Consider the following 22,501-nt stretch of genomic DNA (forward strand, 5'->3'; position numbering starts at 1 on the left):
AACCCTCTGAAATCATCCAACCCAAACCCACCCGCTACCCTGCATTCCTCCTGGTTAATCCATCTAATCTGCACATCCGTGGACACTATGGGCAATTTAGCATGGCCAATCCAACTAACCTGTACATCTTTGGACTGTGGCAGACATGGAGAGAAAGTGCAAACTCCACAGACGGTTGCTTGAAGGCAGAATTATCGAGATTAGATTAGATTACTTACTGTGTGTAAACAGGCTGCTCCTTCATCAGGTAGTTGTATCAGGTGGTGCTCCGAAAGCTAGTGCTTCCAATTAAACCTGTTGGACTATAACTTAGTGTTGTGTGATTTTTAACTTTGTACACCCCAGTCCAACACCAGCATCACCAAATCATGACTGCAGCAAGTGGCACCTTTCCCTACACCTCTGAGCACCAATGGGATTGTGGCCCTACACCAGAAAATGGTCGAGCTGGCTATAGCCGAGCAGAGTCAAACTTGGCTAGCACCTACCTTGTATGGATTCAGGAGCACTACTGGGCAATCCTTTGTCCCATACAAACTCAGGAATGGGGTCAAGGCCGTGGATGCTATGATTCCTGGTGTCAAAGTGAAACCACGTTTTGTACTGCAATTAAAAAGGAATAATTTAGTAAACAATGAATATGAGAAGAGCAGACTTGAGGAGGACACGATCACACTGCTGAAATGGCAGACATATGGAAGCTAAACTTTAACACAGAGAACTGTGAAGTGACACATTTTGGAAGAAGAAACCAGGAGTGGCAATACTGGGGTGACACGGTAGCTCAGTGGTTAGCACTGCTGCCTCACAGCATCACGGTCCCAGGTTCAATTCCAGCTGCAGGTGACTACCTGCGTGGACATTCTTCGTGTGTCTGTGTGGGTTTCCTTCCACAGTCACAAAGGTGTGCTGGTCAGGTGGATTGGCCATGCTAAATTGTCCATAGTGTTAGGTGTATTAGTCAGAGGGGGGGTGGGTCAGTGTGGACTGGTTGGGCCAAAGGTAAAAACAACGAGGTAAAAACAATGACTGCAAATGCTGGAAACCAGATTCTGGATTAGTGGTGCTAGAAGAGCACAGCAGTTCAGGCAGCATCCAGGAGCTTCGAAATCGATGTTTCGGGCAAAAGCCCTTCATCAGGAATAAAGGCAGTGAGCCTGGAGCGTGGAGAGATAAGCTAGAGGAGGGTGGGGCTGGGGAGAAAGTAGCATAGAGGGGAGGGGATGAAGGTGATAGGTCAGGGAGGAGAGGGTGGAGTGGATAGGTGGAAAAGGAGATAGGCAGGTAGGACAAGTCCAGACAAGTCATGGGGACAGTGCTGAGCTGGAAGTTTAGAACTAGGGTGAGGTGGGGGAAGGGGAAATGAGGAAACTGTTGAAGTCCACATTGATGCCCTGGGGTTGAAGTGTTCCGAGGCGGAAGATGAGGCGTTCTTCCTCCAGGCGTCTGGTGGTGAGAGAGCGGCGGTGAAGGAGCCCAGGACCTCCATGTCCTCAGCAGAGTGGGAGGGGGAGTTGAAATGTTGGGCCACAGGGCGGCGTGGTTGATTGGTGCGGGTGTCCCGGAGATGTTCCCTAAAGCGCTCTGCTAGGAGGTGCCCAGTCTCCCCAATGTAGAGGAGACCTCATCAGGAGCAACGGATACAATAAACGATATTAGTGGATGTGCAAGTAAAACTTTGATGGATGTGGAAGGCTCCTTTCGGGCCTTGGATAGAGGTGAGGGAGGAGGTGTGGGCGCAGGTTTTACAGTTCCTGCGGTGGCAGGGGAAAGTGCCAGGATGGGAGGGTGGGTTGTAGGGGGGGCGTGGACCTGACCAGGTAGTCACGGAGGGAACGGTCTTTGCGGAAGGCGGAAAGGGGTGAGGAGGGAAATATATCCCTGGTGGTGGGGTCTGTGCAAAGGGCCTGTCCACACAGTAGATAGTCTAATCAAAGCCTTAAAAATAATTTTAAAGAAACAGCAAATTCAGAGAGTTTTCAACTTCGAAAGGTTTGAAGATGGAAGAATGATTTATGAAGGTTGGTTAAAATGATCCAAGGACTTTATAAATGATGCTTTGGGTATAAATGAAGGAAGTTATGTTGAAACTTTATAAGTTACTGTTTAGGCTCGAGATGAGATACTGTCCAATTGTGTTCATAAAGGAGAATGCAGTGAAGTTTTACTTAAATGGCACTGGGAATGATGGACATTAGTCATGCAGAAAGATTGGGAAAGCCGAGATAGTAATCTTAGTTTACTAAGGGTAATATTGTTATATAAATTAAACCTTTTCCCTCTATTATCATTTATAAGGGAAGGTTACAGAGGCTAGACTAGCATTCCATTGACTATAGAAGAATAGGTGATCTAATTATGTGTTGTAAATTATCAAAGGATTGAATGGGTATATAGGGATAAATTATTTCTGAAGTGGAAGAATCCAGAGCAAGGGGCATAGCCTAAGGAAGCACTTTATTATATAAAGATTGAAGCTGGAGAACAATCGAAAATCTTAAAACAAAATTTGATTGATTTTGATTAGGCAAGGACATGGAGGCCCATAGAACCATAACATTGTAGTACAGAACACCCATGATCTGAATGAATGAAGGGATGGGGTTGAGGACTGAATAAATCTCCACTTGTTTTTTTTATTGAAAGAGTCAATTAATGAAGAGGGATTTTTATAAAGAAGTTCTAAGTTGTGTAGTATTTTGGTAGATTAGATAAGGACAAACTGGTTCCTCACTGTAATCTGGAAACCATCTTCCAAAAGGTTGGTGGATTCAATAGTAACTTTCAAAACGGAATTGGGATAAATACATTTGTTTTTAAAAGCCTCATCACTGCCACAATTTGAAGGCACGATCATGTGACATTGTATTGCTTAATGCGAAGCTGCACACTGTTTCATTAGCATATCACAGAATGACATCTGGGCTCTCCAATCTGCCTGGTTAAAGAACCTACCTTTCCTGTTTTGACTGAGGTATACAGAACAGTCAGGTTAATGTCTCGATCTCCAAACTCATCCAGGTGTATTGGTCCCAGGGCTCCTGTAATCAAACCAGATGTGATTTAATCCATTTCCTAGATCAGAATTTTCTCCACTTATCTCTTTTCTATCTTCAAGTTCACAGAACTCACTTTCTGTTTAATTTTTCTTCTTCCTTCTCTGTTTTGTGATCCCTATTCACAAACATTCCTCTCTTGCTTTCTCTTCCTTGGTCTATCTGCTGTTTTTCAAACATGAGTCCCCCTTCTACAGTTCTATTGTTTCTGCCTCCAATCATTTCAACTCTCTCCTACCATTCTGAAGTATACTTTTAATTCCAAAGTCTCTATTTGTTTTTCTGTTATTCCCTCCTTTCTTAAGCCTGTACAACAAGTTTGTTAGTGGGAAGGAAATACTTACCTTGGAAGGAGATATTTCGAAAGTTTTTACTGAAGTCAGATGGTGTTGGGGAATGATTTTTCATCAGAAAATCTTCAAGTACCATACTGAAGAGCAGAACAGCATCATAATAACCAAGCATATAATCGTTGTACATCTGAAACACATATAAGTTCAGATTTGAATTTGACAGCTCATAGCATGTGATTACTGGATCTTTAACAAGTTATGTTCTGATGGTTAACACCAAACAGATCATTACCACAGGGAATTCAATATATCAGACCTGTTCCAAAAAAGGCTCATCTACGTTTTGGAGGAGAAAGTGAGGACTGCAGATGCTGGAGGTCCGAGTGGAGAGTGGAGTGCAAGAAAAGCACAGCAGGTCAGGCAGCATCCAAGGAACAGGAGAATCGACATTTCAGGCAATATTCCTGATGAAGGGCTTATACCCAAAAACGTTGATTCTCCTGCTCCTCGGATGCTGCCTGCCATGCTGTGTTTTTCCAGCACCACACTCTCGACTCATCTACATCTTACCTACTTCACCTGTTGTTCTAATGTCTTCCCACAGCCCATGTGTATTTCTCTTATCAAGGACTCTACAACATAATTAATCTCCAACCAAAGCTCATATATACTCTATTCTCTTATGAATCCTACAATACATTCACCTGGATTGATAGGTTAGCTGCTGAGACTGTATTGATTGATGTAAACCAATTCAGCATCCAATGTATGTATTTTTCAAAAGTGTCAGTACAGTGATCCACCAGTTTTCTGAAATGCACTTTTTTTCCAAGATTTGGAGATGCCGGTGTTGGACTGGGGTGTACAAAGTTAAAAATCACACAACATCAGGTTATAGTTCAACAGGTTTAATTGGAAGCACTAGCTTTCGGAGCACTGCTCCTTCATCAGGTGGTTGCAGAGTCTTACAATTGTGTACTCCACAACCACCTGATGAAGGAGCGTCGCTCCGAAAGCTAGTGCTTCCATTAAACCTGTTGGACTATAACCTAATGTTGTGTGATTTTTAACTTTTTTTCCAACTAATTATTATTTTAAAATGCAGATATGATACCCCTCTTTTCACCAGATCCTTTTAAAATGAAAAAAACGGGCGAGTGACTTTGTCCTTTTCATGTCAGATTGCTTTTTAAACGTTTTTCTCTTTTTATTTTAAATATAATCATCCTTTTTTAAATTACAACATTAACTATCATGTGCAAAGCCCTCTTCAATGATAAACACTGAAGAGAAGCAATTCATTAATATCTCTGCCATTTCTCTATTAATGTATTGTTGCCTCTGTTATTATCAGGTCAATCAATGTGACTATTAAATATTCACAAGACGATTTCCCTTAAAAATTATTTGCTATTTTGTTTCATGTTACTTGACAACTTAATTTCATAGCTTATCTTTTCTTCTCCTTTGTTTTTACTTCTTTTTTAAATCTCTTCATATTCTTCCCATACATGCTATCCCCACTGTTTATGTTCATAATTCTGGATGTAAGTTTGCTCGCTGAGCTGGAAGGTTCATTTTCAGATGTTTCATCATCATACAAAGTAACATCATCAGTGAGCCTCCAGCGAAGCACCGGTGGTATGGCCCGCTTATTATTTGTGTTTAATTTTCCTTGGGTTGATGATGTCATTTCCTGTGATGACATCATTTCCTGAGGTGAAGTCATTTCCTGTTCTTTTTCTCAGTGAGTGGTAAATGGGATCCAAGTCAATGTGTTTGTTGATAGAGTTCTGGTTGGAGTGCCATGCTTCTAGGAATTCTCACGCGTGTCTCTGTTTGGCTTATGCTAGGATGGATGTGAGTAGTCTGGAAGTCATTTCCGAGGTGTCTTTGACATAGGGGAGAGTAGCTAGGGTTTCTAGGGTTTCATTTTGTTTGTTTGTTTGGGTTTGTTGCTGAGAAATCAGCGGACTGTGTTCATTGGGTATCCGTTCTTTTTAAATACACTGTATAGATGATTTTCTTCTGTCTTCATAATTTCTCTGTGCTGCAGTGTTTGGTGGTTCATTGAAATAATGTTCTAATGCAGCTCCATTTGTGGGTGTTGGGATGATTGCTTCTGTAGTTCAGTATTTGGTCCGTATGTGTTGTTTTCCTGTAGACGCTGGTTTAAAGTTTCCCATTGGCCATTTGCTCTACTGCAACACCTAGAAATGGCAGTTTGTTGTTTTCCTCCTCTTTAGTGAATTTTATGCCAGTAAGGGTATTATTGATGATCTTGAAGGTTTCCTCTAATTTGTTTCTTTTAGTGATGACAAAAGTGTCACCCAAATAGCAGATCCAAAGTTTGGGTTGGATGGCTGCCAGAGCTGTTCATTCGAATCTCTGCATTACTGCCTCTGCTAAGAACCATGATATCGGACAAACAGGCAGAAAACTAGCCACCAGGATACATGAACATCAACTAGCCACAAAAAGACAGGACCCACTCTCACTACTATCTTTACATACAGATGAGGAAGGACACTACTTCGACTAGGACAGCATATCCATCCTAGGAAAAGCCAAACAGAGACATGCGCGAGAATTCCTAGAAGCATGGCACTCCAACCAGAACTCTATCAATAAACATGTTGACTTGAATCCCATTTACCACCCCCTGAGAAAAAGAACAAGAAATTACATCATCACAGGAAATGACATTACCAACCCAAGGAAACCTAAACACATAAACAAAAAGTGGACAATTCCACCTGTGCTTCACAGGAGGCTCACTGATGATGTTACCTAGTGTGGTGACAAAATGTCTGAAACTGAACCTTCCAGCTCAGTGAGCAAACGTACATCCAGAATCTCAACCTGAACTATAAATCTTCTCAAAATTTGTTCATAATTCTCTTCACACAGCCTTCCATGTCTTTATCTATTTTCAGGGACAGATTAGGATTTAGCTTGTTGTTTATATTTTTTTACTGGATTCTGTTGACTGCTGTGTTAATTATTTCCTATTGCTGCTCAATATAATTGCTTACTAATATTTTTATCCACTTTATTTTCCAAAGTGCTATTCTCATTCTGCAGGGTCGAATTTTCAGAAATCTATAATGCTGGTTTTGATTATGTAGATATCCTTCTCAATCATTATCATAAAGTACATGAATTTATGATCACTATTTCACTGATATTATCTTACTTATAGAATCAAATAATGGATGCAGCATATAAGGAGGTAGTTTGGCCTGTCATGTCAACATCAGCTATCTGTAAGAATTACACAATTAGTCTCACTTTACTGTCTTTTCCTTGTAACCTGCATTTATTTTCTCATTAAATAATGACATATTCCCTTTTGAAAACCATAATGAAATCTGTTCTGCATCATCATTTGTAACAATGCAGTCTAGATGCTAACCAGTTGCTACATAAAATAATTACTCCTCATGTCCCTGTTACTTCTGTTGGCAATCACGTTCAATTGATGTCCTCTGATTCTCAACCCTTTTACGAATGGCACTGTATCTATCCACACCTTCTAGACATTTCATGATTGAATACCTCTGTCAAAACTCCTCCTGTCACTTCTCAACAGAGAATAAACCCAACATCTCCAAGTAACTGAAGACCCCCATTGCTGGAATGTTTCGTCCAAGTCTTTTCTGCACACATTCACATCCTTCCTAGAGTCTGGTGCCCAGAATTGGACACAATACTCCAGCGGATGATCATGTACTTCCTTATTTTTGTACTCTATACCTTGATGTTTAAGTTCCAAGATTGCAAATATCATTGAAACTGCTTTTTAACCTCTAACCTTCAATGCTGCATATATACACCCCTGGGTCTCTCTGTTCCATGGTCCCCTTTTAAAAGTGTTACCCTTTATTTTATATTGCCTTTCCTTATTATTCCTACCAAAATATACTACTTCACATGTCACTGCATGACATTCCTTCTGCCACCTATCCATTCATTCCATCAGTTTGCCTGCATTCTCTTGAAATCTATTACAATTCACAATATTTCTACATTTTGTATCAACTGCAAATTTTGAACATGTGCCCAGTTAACTGAGACTAGATTTATATCAAGAAAAGCAGCAGCTTCTGACACTGACAAAATGAAATAAAAGGATATAGATATAGGCAGCACAGTGGCTCAGTGGTCAGCACTGCTGCCTCACAGCACCAGGGATCCGGGTTTGATTCCAGCCTCTGGCAACTGTCTGTGTAGAGTTTGCACATTCTCCAGTGTCTGCATGGGTTTACTCCGGGTGCTCCAGTTTCCTCCCACAGTCCAAAGATGTGCAGATTAGGTGAATTGGCCATGTTAAGTTGCCCACAGTGGTCAGAGGTGCGGTGGTTAGGCGCATTAGTCAGGGGAAATGTAGAGTAATAGGGTAGGGAAATGGATCTGGGTGGGTTACTCTTCAGAGGGTCAGTGTGGACTTGCTGGACCAAATGGCCTGTTCTCACACCGAAGGGTTTCTAATTCTATGTAGTGAAATGGCAGTTTCTGAATGTCTCCCAGAAATGTTCTACGCTATTCCTTTATCCTCGGTCACTGCCTCTTCCTTTTTCTATCTTCTCTACATAATTCCCCATTACTAGTTCAAGTAACAAATTCTTTTTAACATATTGGGGTGAATTTGGTGAGAATATATATTTCTTGCTGGGGAGTGCAGCCTCTGATGGGCAAATAGGTCCTCCCTAAAGATGTAATCCACTTTGTGTTTGCCTTTACATGGTTCACAGATCCTGCTGGGCTACCTTTCTGCCTTCCCAGTAGCATGCATTTTAACAGTGGAGGTGGAATAATGACATCAAACTGTCATCAATAGGCAATTTAAAGACTTCAATAGGCTACAGGACTGTCCTGTAATATGGGACAGGTCCATATCCCTTGTAATATGGGACAGGTCAGGACTGGTAGGTTGACCAACCACTCATATTAATTGAGTCACTGCAAAATGTTGGCTGATTGTCAAATCAATTTTATGTATGAGTATTCAATTGCCATCCTTATAAGCTAAGGAATAATGCACAATTTTATTTTCTTAACACTGTGACTAGGTGCCTTGTTGTCAATGTAAGGAGTCTATTTCATTTTTTTTCCGTACATACAATAATATTGTTAATAATCCTCAAGTTCGCACTATGGAGGCTTCAGCTAGTTTTCACAATCAAAATCTAGGATACTCATGCATTGTATCACAGTTACTTATTGTAATTCACTCCTTGTTGCATTTTCCACAAATGTGCTTTAATGTGGTAACATTTAGTTATAGTCCATTTTAGTTAGACAGGAAATTACATCTAAAATAAAGAATATCTGTGAGGAAGTTAGAGGCTCATAACCCGATCAAAACATATGATAAATATCTCTGATCAGTATCTGAATATATAACTAACCCGATCAAAACATATGATAAATATCTCTGATCAGTATCTGAATATATAACTAACCCAATCAAAACATATGATAAATATCTCTGATCAGTATCTGAATATATAACTAACCCAATCAAAACATATGATAAATATCTCTGATCAGTATCTGAATATATAACTAACCCGATCAAACCATATGATAAATATCTCTGATCAGTATCTGAATATATAACTAACCCGATCAAAACATATGATAAATATCTCTGATCAGTATCTGAATATATAACTAACCCAATCAAAACATATGATAAATATCTCTGATCAGTATCTGAATATATAACTAACCCGATCAAAACATATGATAAATATCTCTGATCAGTATCTGAATATATAACTAACCCAATCAAAACATATGATAAATATCTCTGATCAGTATCTGAATACATAACTTTGGATTTAACTTTAACTTTTGCCTGCTATCCCACCTTCAAATACATTGGCAGGAGAAGGGCAAAAAATACATCCCATTGCTTTGAAAGTAGTCTTGTTCAAATTGTAGGGATCCCTTCATTTCCTTATCCTCATCACCTAGTTCAATTAATATTAGGGTCGTTGAAATCCCCCATGATTATAGTCCAATGTCTTTTACTTATTTTCCCAGTGACCCTATCAGAAGTAAACATGGGTAAGATACAACTTCTAATTGGATGAGAAACAGGCATTTAGGGAAGTAATTTTTGGGAGTCTCTGAGAGAGCCAAGAACCAGGAAGTGGAGGCTTTTTCTGCCAAGACATGGCATTAATACCAGTGCAGATGAAGTCTATCACCTCAGCACATTTCCTTCCAGTCCCAGAAATGTGTCAGAGTCCCATGTAAAGGAACTCCACTTTCCACACCAGTTCTTTAAAAAGTGCCAAATTATCTTCGAAGAAGAGATAGATTATTGGAGGGGAGGGATAAAGGGAAGTAAAAAGTCTTCTCTATGGCAGGATGCAGAATAGAAATCACACCTAGGTATCGGTGCTCTTCTCTTGAGAGAAGTGACTTCACCTGTCAAAGGAGTAGTGCCCAAAAGCTTGTGATTTCAAATAAACCTGTTGGACTATAACCTCGTGTTGTGTGACTTCTGACTTTGTCCACCCCAGTCTAACACTTGCATCGCCACTTGAGGGTTTAACAACTGGACCTGATGCTATCTACAAGTTTTGTTTCGGGAGATTTACTTCTTACCACTGCAGTGTTGTTGGCCTCTTGTGAGATCTGGTTGTAAACTGAAGGCAGAAGAGTTACCACCAGAACTTGTTTCATGTAATCCATTGAATCTGCATCAGGAGAGTAGGTGTGACTATCAGAGAGAGGAATGGATAGGGTTTGAGAAAAACAATATGGAGATCAAAACCTTCCCCATCAATTTCCAGCCCCACCACCCAACAGTATCACTTTGTTACTAGAAGTATGACAATACATAAACCCTTGAAGAGAATGAGACAGCAGCCTAATACTATAAGGTTGAAGGTTAATATCCTTTGCCTGACTATGGGCCAATGTTCTACTTCAACTCTTTGCTGAAAAAAGTGCGAACTGGACTAAGTAATTCCTCACGATGTGGAAAACCATAGGTCCACAGTATGGCATAAAATTATACAATGCAGTGAAAATGCCAGCTTCTGAGCACTGGCAGGAGGGTGCAGAAGGTCTCGTGGTTATGGGGCTGGCCAGCAAATCCAAAACTTCAAATCCCAACACATGACTGGATCTACTGATGGTACTTATGTTGTACATGAGCCTTCTCACACCTGTTCACCTAGCACGACAATAGGTTGAGAATATGAATTCAACAATGCTTATTTTGTGCTAGCATCAGTGTTGTACAACAATGCAGATGTTATAATTTTAGAATCAAATAAACTTATAACACAAAAGAAGGCCATTCAGCCCTATGCTGAGTCTTTGCAAGTGCAGTTTCCTTTTTTCTCATTCGCCCACCTTCTGCTCACATCTTTGCAAATTCTTCATCCTCAAGTTCCTGGTTGTCATCCTTTTAAAATTTAAAATTATTTGTGGAATCTACTTCCACCACCTTTTCAAACTGAGTGTTCCAAGGCTTCTTAATTTTCTGAGTGAAAGGATTTATCCAAATATTCTCTCTCAATCTTTTGCAAATGATTTTAAGTCAAAGATACTGGTAACTGTCACATTTGGAGAAGGGTTACACAAAGCAAACCTCTCATCATGGTAAAAACAATGACTGCAGATGCTGGAAACCAGATTCTGGATTAGAGTAGTGCTGGAAAAGCACAGCAGTTCAGGCAGCATCCAAGGAGCAGGAAAATAGACATTTCGGGCAAAAGCCCTTCATCAGGAATAGAGGCAGAGTGCCTGCAGGGTGGAGAGATAAATGAGAGGAGGGTGGGGGTGGGAAGAAAGTAGTATAGAATACAATAGGTGAGTGGGGATGAGGATGGAGGTGATAGGTCAGGGAGGAGGATGGGGGAGGGTAGCAAAGAGTACAGTGGGTGAATGGGGTGGGGATGAAGGTGATAGGTCAGAGAGGAGGGTGGAGTGGATAGGTGGAAAAGAAGATAGGCAGGTAGGACAGGTCATGGGGACAGTGCTGAACTGGAAGTTTGGAACTGGGGTGAGGTGGGGGCAGGGGAAATGAGGAAACCTCTCATCATGTTGAAAGCTTCTCATAAGTTCATTTCTTCACCTTCTCTTGCACCAAACACCTCCTAACCTTTTCACAAATTTATGAGGACAGTGTAGAGAGGGCTATATTCTTCTGCAGTGATTATCCATAACACTAAAATGGCTCCCATACATGTGCAGATACAGCCACTAATGCCAACTGTCTGTGGGCAATGCTACTGACATCACAGTGGCAGGATGCACTGTGCGTGCGCCGCTAATGTTACTAGGCTGGGGCTGAGGACATTAGGAACACTGGGAATGAAGGTCAGTGAGTGGTGGGGTCCTGACAAAGTGGTGATACCTCCCCCCAGTAGTGTCTGTGGAGTGGGTTTCCTTAGCTGCCATCCTTTCCTACATTTGCCCACCACTACCCTGCCTGGAGCCCACGGCCCATGCCCAGAGGGCCAGGCCTACTGCTGCACCTGTTCCCCTGCACCTACTGTCACACAACAGGTGATCCACATGAAAGCAGGTATAATTCCAGTCAGACACTGCACTGCACATGCTCCAGTGATCACATTATGCATGTTCCAGTCACAAAACTGCCGTGCATCATCGCAATTAATTCCTGTCATGCACATAGGACACAGTTACAACATTTGTACACACTTCTATCACTTACAAATGATGCCGTTTTGACTTTGTACATGTGGCATCCCCAAGCTTATTCCTTCTTGAACCATTGCTGCACAGCTCCGAGGGTGATTTCAGCTCAGATATGGTGAGCAAAATGGCTTCCTTCTACATCATAAATTTTCTATGTTTGATTAGACAGTTTAGAGGGAATTTTCCCTTTCTAACTAGTGCTTGTACTTCACATTAGAATTATTTCTTTATTTTTCTACTTTTATTTTGATGGTCTGTTATGCGTAACTATCTTAACTTTGTTTCTCTTTACCACTCTGTACCGAAGTTTTTTGTACCTAGGTACCTTTGTACATAAGAAGGTGCCATGGGTGTCAATATTTTACACTTTTCACTGTACTCCTGTACTTCTGTACTTGAGTACACGAGACAATAAAAATCTAAATCTAAATCAAATAGCAAAAGGCAAAAACTGCAGTGTATCATCTGACAGGAACATTTAGATTTTGCTTTGCCGGTGTTGACTTCTATAGTCAGTGAAAATAACGCTAAAAGTATGGTACTTACTTGAACAGGTCTACCAGGATGATGATAATATCTTTGTCCAGGGTAACTCCATTTACTAATGTCTCAATGTCACTATTTGTTCCGCACAAAATGATCACTATGAGTAAAAATAGATTAATTGATTTTCTTCCACTATTCCATCCAAAATAACAACAATAAATGAAGCATGAGCAGAAACAGCAATGTGATAATGACTAGAACACTTTCTTAGTGATATTGTTTGAAGGACAAATATTAGTTCAGCAAATTTCCTGCTAATATTCAAAATAGTGACATGGAATATTTTACATTTATACAGAGGATTGATAGGGCCTCAGTTTATTTTTCTATCTAAATGACAGCAACTCTGACAGTATGGTATAGCTGAGTGCTGCACTAGGGGTTCAAACTGGATGGTTTGTTTCTCAGGTGCTATTTGAACCCATAGCCTTCTGACTTAGAGACAACTGTGTTACTTGTTGAAATGTGGTTCAGACCCAAATTTATCAATGTCAGTAAGTTATGGGCAGCACAGTGGCTCAGTGGTTAGCATTGCTACCTCACAGCACCAGAGACCCAAATCTGTGCGGGACCACCTCTTCCAAAAAGCTTCAAAGCTCTGATGGACACTGCATCTTCCCTTTTCAAGAGCCTCCAGATGTAACTGCAGAAGAGAGGCTGGAAGTTGGGAATAACAACTCCTCATAACCTGCTACCTAGACCTGTTGATGGCTACTTTTGCTAGACCATGGAGCATACCATGAGAGGGTTTATTGACATCACCTCTATCCGCGCTGAGTCCCCAAAGATCATGAGCATGGATATGCAGTGCAACCAAAAAGATAACAGAAGAGGTTCAAATAACGAAACAGCGGAAGGACATTGTCTACAGATACCATTTCTCCACAGAATAGACAGTTGGTCATGGAGTTGGTCAGCCAACGTATTCTACAGTTTACAGGTCTGTGGTTTGCAAACAACCTCCCCCTCACCCCCACCAATGTCCTTGATGGAAAAATTAAAGAGTCCTACTTAGAAAGTCATTCCATGGGAAGCCTACCACATGGAGGTAGATGGAAATGCCAACATGTATCTGAGCAATGGATGAAGGTGAAGAAGAGATGGCTGTGCACCCATACAGGAAACCACTCCCCGCCATGTGAAAGGGCACAGAAGGAAGAACCAAATTCTCTTCTTTTATATATACAGAAGTGTTTTATATTTACCACACACAACTGAATGGCTTTTTTCCTATTACCAAATCATCCATAGTACTTTTCATCTATTAAGTGCCACCACTGAATCACGCATGTTTTCCAATTAATCAAATTACATGCAATGCTTAGCAAGGGCAGTGCAGATCACCAAAGGTATGTAAAAGGTAGGGATTAGGGAGGGGTCAGAATCAAAATGGAGTTGCAGAGTCTGCAAAGAACCTAATTCTTTTCTTTCTTTCCCCTAATCAACCTGCCAAGAAATGCTACACATTTCTGTAACACATAAGACTTCAACCTAGGTGTCCTGGACCACAGGTAGGGACACTACCACTGTACTACAAGTGTCCCTTGGAACCTAAGTCCTTTTTCATATTCAGAAGTGCTGAACCCAACATTTTTTTTACATCCAGAAGTGCTCTTAAACACAACTGAACGTGTTTTGTTTCCCATCACCAAATCACATACTTGTTTTTCATCTATTAACCACAACCAGTAAATCACCTTTGATTCTAATTGAACAATTGCAAAGTCTGTTAAGAGCAAATGTGACAGAGAGGTAGGTAGAGGAGGAGGGGGCTAAATTAAAATGGAGTTGGAGGGAACTCAAGTTTCAACTATAAAGTGCATTGAACAGAGATTCTCTCATTCAACTCTGGGGCAATTCTGGTTGAATCTTAACAGGACTTACTTTTCCAACATTGACAATGTGTCCCCTGAATACTGCTATTCCTTCTCTTTCATTAGAATTATATCTTTCGTTTGATGTTATCTCTCTTCACTCTTCCAACCAAAATGCCTCATATCACACTTCTCTACATTAAGTTTCAACAGTCACATTGTCATCCACTCTAACCAGCCGATCTTGTATCCAGTTGAAGTCTATCATTATCTTCCTCGAAATCCACAATTCAATGTTTTAAATTTAAATTCCAATGTCTGCAAACTTGGAAATTGTGCTCCTTACTGACAAATCTAAGTAATTTATATGCATCTGGGAAAACAAGGTTTCCAAGTACAAGTCAGGGGAATCCCCAATGTATATCCTCCTTCAGCTGGAAAACTAACCATTCAACACTACATTCTGTTTCTTGTCACACAATCAATTTTTATCCATGCTACTACCTTCCATTTTACTCAATGAGCTTCAACTTTGAGAAGCCTGGTATGTGGCACTTTGCCAAATGTTTTTTGGAAGCTTATATGCATCAAATCAACCACATTGCTCCCATCAAGCCTTCATGTTGTCTTGTCATCAATATAATTTATCTTTAACAAATCCATGCTGGCTTTCATTCATTCTTCCATACTTGTCAAGTGACTGCTCGCATTAGGAGAAAGTAAGGACTGCAGATGCTGGAGATCAGAGTCAAGAGTGTGGTGCTGGAAAAACACAACAGGTCAGGCCGCATCCAAGGAGCAGGAGAATCAATATTTCAGGCATAAGCCCTTCATCAGGAATGACTGCTCACATAATTAGAAGCTTAAGCAGGGTAGGTGGCTCCTTGAGCCTGTTCGGCCATTCAATAAGATCATTGCTTACCTGATTACCTCACTTGCCTGCCTACATGCCCCATAACCTTTCAACCCTTGTTTATTAAGAATTTGTCCACTTCTGCCTTAAAAATATTCAAGGACACCACTTCCACTGGGCTTATAAGGAATAGAGTTCCACAGATTCATTATCCTCTGTCTTAATCTCTGTCTTAAATGGGCAACTTCTTATTTATAAGCAATAATCCTTACTTCTAGATTTTCCCATATGGGGATACATTCTTTCCACATTCAATTTGATATGACCTCTCAGGATATTATATGTTTAATCTCATCACCTCTTTTTCTTAAAAGCTCCAGTGGGAACATTGAGTCATAGAGATGTACAGCAGGGAAACAGACTCTTCAGTCCAACTTGTCCATGCTGAACAGATAGTATAAACTAATCGAGTTCCATTTGCCCTTTATCCTCTAAACCCTTTCTATTCATGTACCCATTTGACACCTCCACCAGCTCCTCTGGCAGCTCATTCCATATGCGCACCACCCTTAAAACTATGCCTTCTAGTTTTGGATTCCTCTACCCTGGGAAAAAAACCTCAGCTATTCACCCTATCTATGCCCCTCATGATTTTAAAAACCTCTATGAGGTCACCCCTCAGCCTCTGATGTTCCAGGGAAAGGAGACCCCATGTAATCAGCCTCTTGCTACAGCTCAAACCCTATGATGACAAGGTGTTCTGAAAGAACTTACAAGGTAACATTTGACTGTGAAACCAATAGTGCAGATGAGTTGCCATGATACAAAAACAAATTCAAATTCAACCAATCAGTTTAAATTATGCCCCAGATACCAAAATCCAATCAAATTTCAATTTAGTATTTTGAAAACATCAAAACCAATTAAATGATCTGATGTTTTGGGATATAAAACCAGACATTTGAACAGTAGGGGAGAATTGCCAATAATACCAACAAATATAGACTGCTAGCCAAAGAGGTCTCTGAAAGGTACCTGTCTATCAGAAGTTTGTGCAGTAAAACATCAAAGCTGACCTCATTAAAAACCTACAGAGGAAAATCTACAAAGGAGAATCGACAAAGCTGACTGGTTTTGAAACATGATTGTTCTTTTGTAAATCTTAAATGGTGTTTTTTTTAATCTGACCTGTATTGTAGAGTGTGAGGTAAAAGATAGGTTTAAGAGAAAGGAGTTGTAAATAGTTGTCCAATGTTCTCTTTTGAACTTAAAGAATAAAAATGTTTACTTTAAATAGTGACCTCTGGGATAGTTCTTTACCTCTTGAAATTTAACAGATTACAGCACGAGGTGAGCATCTCTGTATGTCGGGTTTAAATTAGCAGAGGGGTTTACCCCGTGTCGTAACAGTTTGAGGGATTTCATCTGTGATTTGAACACGTTTAGACAGACGGACTCTGAGATTTGGATGGATTTGAATAGATTTAGGGTACGACAAAACCCCAGTAGATTTAAACGCTTACAGGTCAGTGTCTGAGATCTTTAAGTAAAACATAGGTGAGACAATTTGTTTAATTTCGATGACTTGTGGTTGGTTAAATTAAAAGGGAGATAAATGGCTCTTAAAATTGCTAAAGAGGTTCTGGGGTTTGAAGGTGATTCTCAAATTTGCCAAAAAAGTTTAGAAGGAAAGAAAAAGGCCTTCCTTTCAGAATTAGCAAAGAAGTTAGATCTGGGTTGAACCAAGGACAAAAGTAAAGCTGAAATTAGAAGGGAATTACTCAAACAGAGTAATGTCAGAGAAACAGACTAGTGCAGTAGATTTAGAAAAAAAATTACATTACAGTTGAGGAAAATGGAGTTAGAGGATAAACAAAGAGAGAGAGGAAAGAGAGAAAGAGAGAGAGAGAATAAAGAGAAAGAGAGAGAGAAGTGAGAGAGGGGAAAAAGAGAGAGATAGAAGGTTCTTAGCTGGGGAATGAGAAAGAGATAGAGAAGAAAGGGAGAGAGAAAGAGAGAGAAGGCTCTTAGCTGAGCAAAAAGAGAGAGAATTTGAACTTGACAAGTTGTGACTTAGTCAGCAAAGTCAAGTTAACAGGATGGAGCTTGAGAGAGAAGGTAGTGATATATGCAATATGTCAAAACTCTGCCACATTTTGATGAGAAAGGTATTGAAGACTTCTTTATTTCATTTGAAAAATTGGCTAGGCAGGTGGAGTGGTCCGAGGATTTATGGCTAATGCTAGTTCAGGCTAAACTGGTAGGCAGAGCTAGTGAGGTATTTGCCACGCTGAAAGATGAGGAGTCATGAGATTATGAAGGGGTCAAACAGGCTATTTTAAGAGCTTATGAATTGGTACCAGAAGCATATAGACAGCAGTTCAGAAACATAAAGAAGGAACCAGGTCAGACTTATATTGAGTTCAAAAGAATTAAACATAGTTACTTTGATAGATGGGTGCGGGCCTTAAAGATAGATGAGGCTCTAAAAGAGATTATTCTGCTGGAGGAGTTTAAAAACTCACTTCCAGAGATGGTAAGAATTCACATGGAGGAACAGAAAGTTCAGGAAGTGAGAAGGGCAGCAGAATTAGTAGATGAATACATATTGGTGCATAAGACAAGCTTCTGGTCAGAATTTCATCCTGTGAGGGATAGAAGTTGGGAGAAGGGGAGATCCTACATGACCAAACCAAGAGTAGAGGACACTGGTAAGAATTTACCACAGGTTCAAGAAGTCCAAGGAGGTGAAAGGCCTCAGGTGCTTTCACTATAATGAGTGAGACACAGAAAATTACAGCGCTGGTGGTTTCAGAAGGGCACAGGGAAAGGTGTTTTCACTGCCAGAAGGTGGGACACGTAAAGACACAGGGCTGGTTATTAAAGAAAGGCACTGTGGGAAACGATGTGGTACAAGAAGCTAAGCCAGTGAAAGTAGTAAAGGAGATCCCAAGAAGAGCTGAGGAGCTGTAGGAGAGTGCACGGCCTAGGCAGCGGCTGAGTATGTAGTACCTGATCTCTAGAAAGAATTCCCCTCTGTGAGTAAAGTTTACTCAGAAAGAACACGGGGAGAGGGGCAAGAAGTTATCATTTTGAGTGATACAGGATCTCTAACAGTAAGAGTGAACAAAATTTGACTCTTTCTGATCTATTACCCGAGAGTGTGGTAATTTGTGGGATAGATGGACAGAAATTTAACGTTTCCCTATGTAAGATCAGGTTGGAATGCCAACTCAAGACTGGCGAAATAGCAGTGCGATTGATTGACAAGAGTGTCAGTTCCAGGAATCCAGTTTGTTCTTGGGAATGATTTAGTAGGGTCCAAGGTGGGAGTGACACCCCTTGATGTGGAGAAGTGCAAGGAAGATCAAGAATATCCTGGTAGTAATAAGACTGTGTAGTAATAAGATCCCACTATCATAAGTCACAGCATGAAGCAAAAACTAAACAGAAAGATGAAGAAGTTGAGATTCAGTTAGCAGACACCCTGTTTGACGTAATGGTGCAGGAAAAACCTGAACAGGCAGAGGGTCAGACAGAAGTGTTTAGTCCTGAAAGGCTAAGGGACTTGCAACAGAAAGACAAAATGATAAAATATATATATGTGGATGCATACTCTGAAAAGGAGGCAGAGATTATTCCTGAGGGTTATTATCTGAAAGATCGAATCCTAAGATGGAAATGGAGACCAAGCAGGTTAGTGCAGAGGAGAAATAGGCCAAAGTGCACCAGATTGTGTTGCCGGTAGCATACAGACAGGAGATGTTACAGGTAGCACATGAACTACCTCTTGGGGGTCACCTAGGTGCACGAAAGACTCAGGCCAAAGTACAAAAACATTTTTATTGGCCTGGAATGCACAAGGGTGTGGCCGTACGTGTCATACATGCCAAATGGTAGGTAAGCTCCAGGCAGTAATAAAACCAGCACCTTTGTTGCCAATTCCCTTATTCAAAGAACCCTTCACGCAGGCTGTAATTGATTGTGAGAATTGGAAGAGAGAAAGAACTTGAAAGCAAATGTAGGTTACTGCCCCACAGAGGGAGGAATCAAATCCAAATGATGTAGATTTTGATGTGCCTCAAAATATGTTAAAAAATGAAGAAGTCCTTGAGGAGTCGAATAGGTTAGTAAGCTAAGTGTCTCAGGAGCAAAGAACACAATTGAGAGGTTTGTTACTGCAGTGTGAGGACATATGTAAGGATCAGATAGGGAGGCCTAATGCTATTGTACATGAAGTAGACGTAGGGAATACTGCTCCGATAAAACAATACCCCTATCGGCTTAATTCTTTCAAAGCCAGATAGGTCCAGAAGGGGGTGAAGGCCATGCTCGACGAGGACATCATCGAACCAAGCCAGAGCGAGTGACGTTCGCTGATCATCTTAGTTCCCAAACCGGATGGGACTCAATGATTTTATCTGGATTATCGGAAGGTCAACACCATTACAAAATCGGATTTAAATCCAATACCGAGATTGGAGGACTGTATCGAGAAAGTTGGACAAGCCAGTTACATCACCAAGTTGGACTTAATGCGTGGTTACTGGCAGGTACCTTTATCAGAGACGGCGAAAGAAGTTTCTGCGTTTGTAACCCCAAATGGGCTCTATCAATTCAAAATGTTGTCTTTTGGAATGAAGAATGCACGTGCCACATTCCAAAGACTCATGAACAGAGTTGTGGCTGGGTTAACAAACTGTGCAGTCTATTTGGACGATGTCATGATTTTTAGTAAGTCCTGGAAAGGTCACATGGTACAGTTGGCAGAGCTCTTTGAATGGCTGCGAGAAGCAAAACTGGCGATAAAGTTAAACAAAACCTGAATTTGCGAAAGCAGAGGTGACGTTCTTGGGACATAAAATCAATCATGGAAAGTTAACTCCATGGAACGCAAGGATGAAGGCCATCGAGGTATTTCCATGACCAACCTCGAAGAAAGAGGTGCTTCGATTTTTGGGACGAAGCGGATTCTATTGGGAGATTGTTCCAAACTTCAGCAGTGTAGGGGCACCATCAACTGATTTGCTGAAGAAGAACACAAAGTTTCGGTGGACAGAACAATGCCAGGAGGCATTCATCCATTTGAAAACAATATTAATCACTGTACCATTTTTGGCTACACCAAAATGTTTTGAAAGCTTTCAAAGTTGCCATCAATGCTAGTGACGTAGAAGTTGGAGCTGTACTGCTACAGGAAGATGATGATGGGATTGAATTGCCAGTTGGTTACTTTTCGAAGAAACTCAACATTCACCAGAGAAAATATTCCACGATCGAAAAAGAATTATTGAGTTTGGTACTGGCCTTAAAACATTTTAATGTGTATGTCATGAACAATGTGTTGGAGATGGTTGTGTGCATGGATCACAATCCTCTTACATTCTTAGAACGCTTTAAAGACAAGTATATGAGACTATTTCATTGGAGTGTTATGTCACAGACTTTTAATTTACATATCGTACATGTTGCAGGTCATAAGAATGTAATCGCAGATGCATTATCGCGGATTTAACTGTTAAAGTACAGATAAGATTGGTATCTATTCGAAGTTATATATATGTGGGAAGAACTTAATATGAACTTCGATTAAAGTCATATATATGTCATGATAATGTGGTTAAGGAATAGAAAAAAAAGAAGCTATCTTTTTATTATGATGGCTCATTTTTTTCTTAATGAGGAATTGTTATGAAGTTGTAGGCGTGTATTGTACCTTTAAGGGAGCTGAAATTTCTACCTGGCACAAAAAGTGCTTTTAAAGAAGATAAAAGGTAACATTTGACTGTGAAATCAGTAGTGCAGATAAGTTGCCATGATACAAAAACAAATTCAAATTCAACTAATCAGTTTAAATTATGCCCCAGACACCAAAGTCCAATCAAATTTAAATTTAGCATTTTGACAACATCAATACTAATGAAATGATCCAATGTTTTGGGGTATAAAACCGGACATTTTGAACAGGTAGGGGAGAACTGCCAAGAACACCAACAAATATAGACTGCTAGCTGAAGAGTTTTCTTAAACATACCTGTCTATCAGAAGTTTGTGCAGCAGAACATTGAAGCTGACCTACTGAAAAATCCATAGGGAAAATTTGCAAAGGAGCATCGACAAAGCTGACTGGTTTTGAAATATGATTTTTCTTTTGTAAATCATAATTGGGGCTTTTTATCGGACCAATATTGTGGAGTAGCAGGTAAATGATACGTTTAAGAGAAAGGAGTTGTAAATAGTTGTCTAATGTTCTTTTTTGTTAATGTTTACTTTAAATAGTGACCTTTGGGATAGTGCTTTGCCTCTTGAAACTTAACAGATTATGACGCGAGGTGAGCATCTCTTGTGTCGGGTTTACATTAGCAGAGGGGTTTACCCCGTGTCATAACAATCTTTTTTGAATCCTTTCAAGTTTTCAAAATATCTTTTCTATAGGAGGGAGACCAGAACTAAATGTAGTTTTCTAAAAGAGATCTAACCAATGCCTGTACAGCCATAACATAACCTCCCAATTCCTATACTCAATGCACTAATCAATAAAGGCATGCCAAACATCTTCTTCACTACCCCATCTACCTGCGATTCCACTTTCAACAGACTATGAACCTGCACCCCAAAATCTCTTTGTTCAGCAAAGACTTCTCAAGGACCTCCATTTTGAACAGAGTGGCAAGGAGAGAGGGCGGAGAGAAATGAGGGCTGCTGGGTAAGTCCGTTTTTCCCAATTAAAAAGGGACTTATCTCGAGAGTCGGGCCTCCATTTTGAACAGAGCGGTGAGGAGACAGGGCGGAGAGAAGCAAGGGCTGCCGGAAAGTTTTTAAGTGGGTGATATCTAAACCCGAGACCCTACATCTACCTCCTCTAACCTTACTGAGAGTCTGTAAACTCCGTAAGTTTTCAGGTTTTCTCATTTTTTTTCTTTTTCTTCTCTTACTAGTTTAGTCCTGTGTGGGCTTTCAGATTAGCGGGGTATGGCTGATAGGCAGTTGCACGTTCCTCCTGCAGAATGTGGCAGGTGAGAGACACAACACATCTCCGCCGATCATATCTGAGGGAGGTGGACCCAACTCCAGCTCCTCAAAAACTGAATTAGGGAACTGGAGCTGGAGGTGGATGAACTGCGGATCATCCGGGAGGCTGAGAAAGAAATTGAGAGGATGTACAGGGAGGTAGTCACTCCTCAGACACAGGATAAGGATAGCTGGGTTCAGTCAGGGGGAGGAAAGGGAACCAACAGATAGAGCAGGGAT

The 22,501-nt window shown here is 40.5% G+C and overlaps 1 protein-coding gene across 6 annotated transcripts in view; it reads right to left on the bottom strand.

Moving 5' to 3' along the window:
- LOC122542318 (guanylyl cyclase C-like) overlaps nt 1–22,501 on the bottom strand; it is a 193,643-nt gene that overhangs the window by 84,412 nt on the left and 86,730 nt on the right. For all 6 annotated transcript variants that reach the window (XR_015752575.1, XM_043679963.2, XM_087978379.1 and 3 more), the window contains 5 exons: nt 12,584–12,680; nt 9,971–10,085; nt 3,401–3,536; nt 2,956–3,041; nt 489–603 (listed from right to left, as the gene is read on the bottom strand). Coding sequence is in view for 5 of the 6 variants with exons in the window: in XM_043679963.2 (XP_043535898.1) it covers nt 489–603; nt 2,956–3,041; nt 3,401–3,536; nt 9,971–10,085; nt 12,584–12,680 (549 nt within the window). In the remaining variant the exon portion in view is untranslated. The remainder of the gene's footprint in view (nt 1–488; nt 604–2,955; nt 3,042–3,400; nt 3,537–9,970; nt 10,086–12,583; nt 12,681–22,501) is intronic.

The sequence above is a fragment of the Chiloscyllium plagiosum genome, unplaced genomic scaffold, assembly GCF_037043375.1.
Source record: "Chiloscyllium plagiosum isolate Xiang-an unplaced genomic scaffold, Cpla_swu_hap1 HiC_scaffold_33, whole genome shotgun sequence".
NCBI lineage: Eukaryota > Metazoa > Chordata > Chondrichthyes > Orectolobiformes > Hemiscylliidae > Chiloscyllium > Chiloscyllium plagiosum.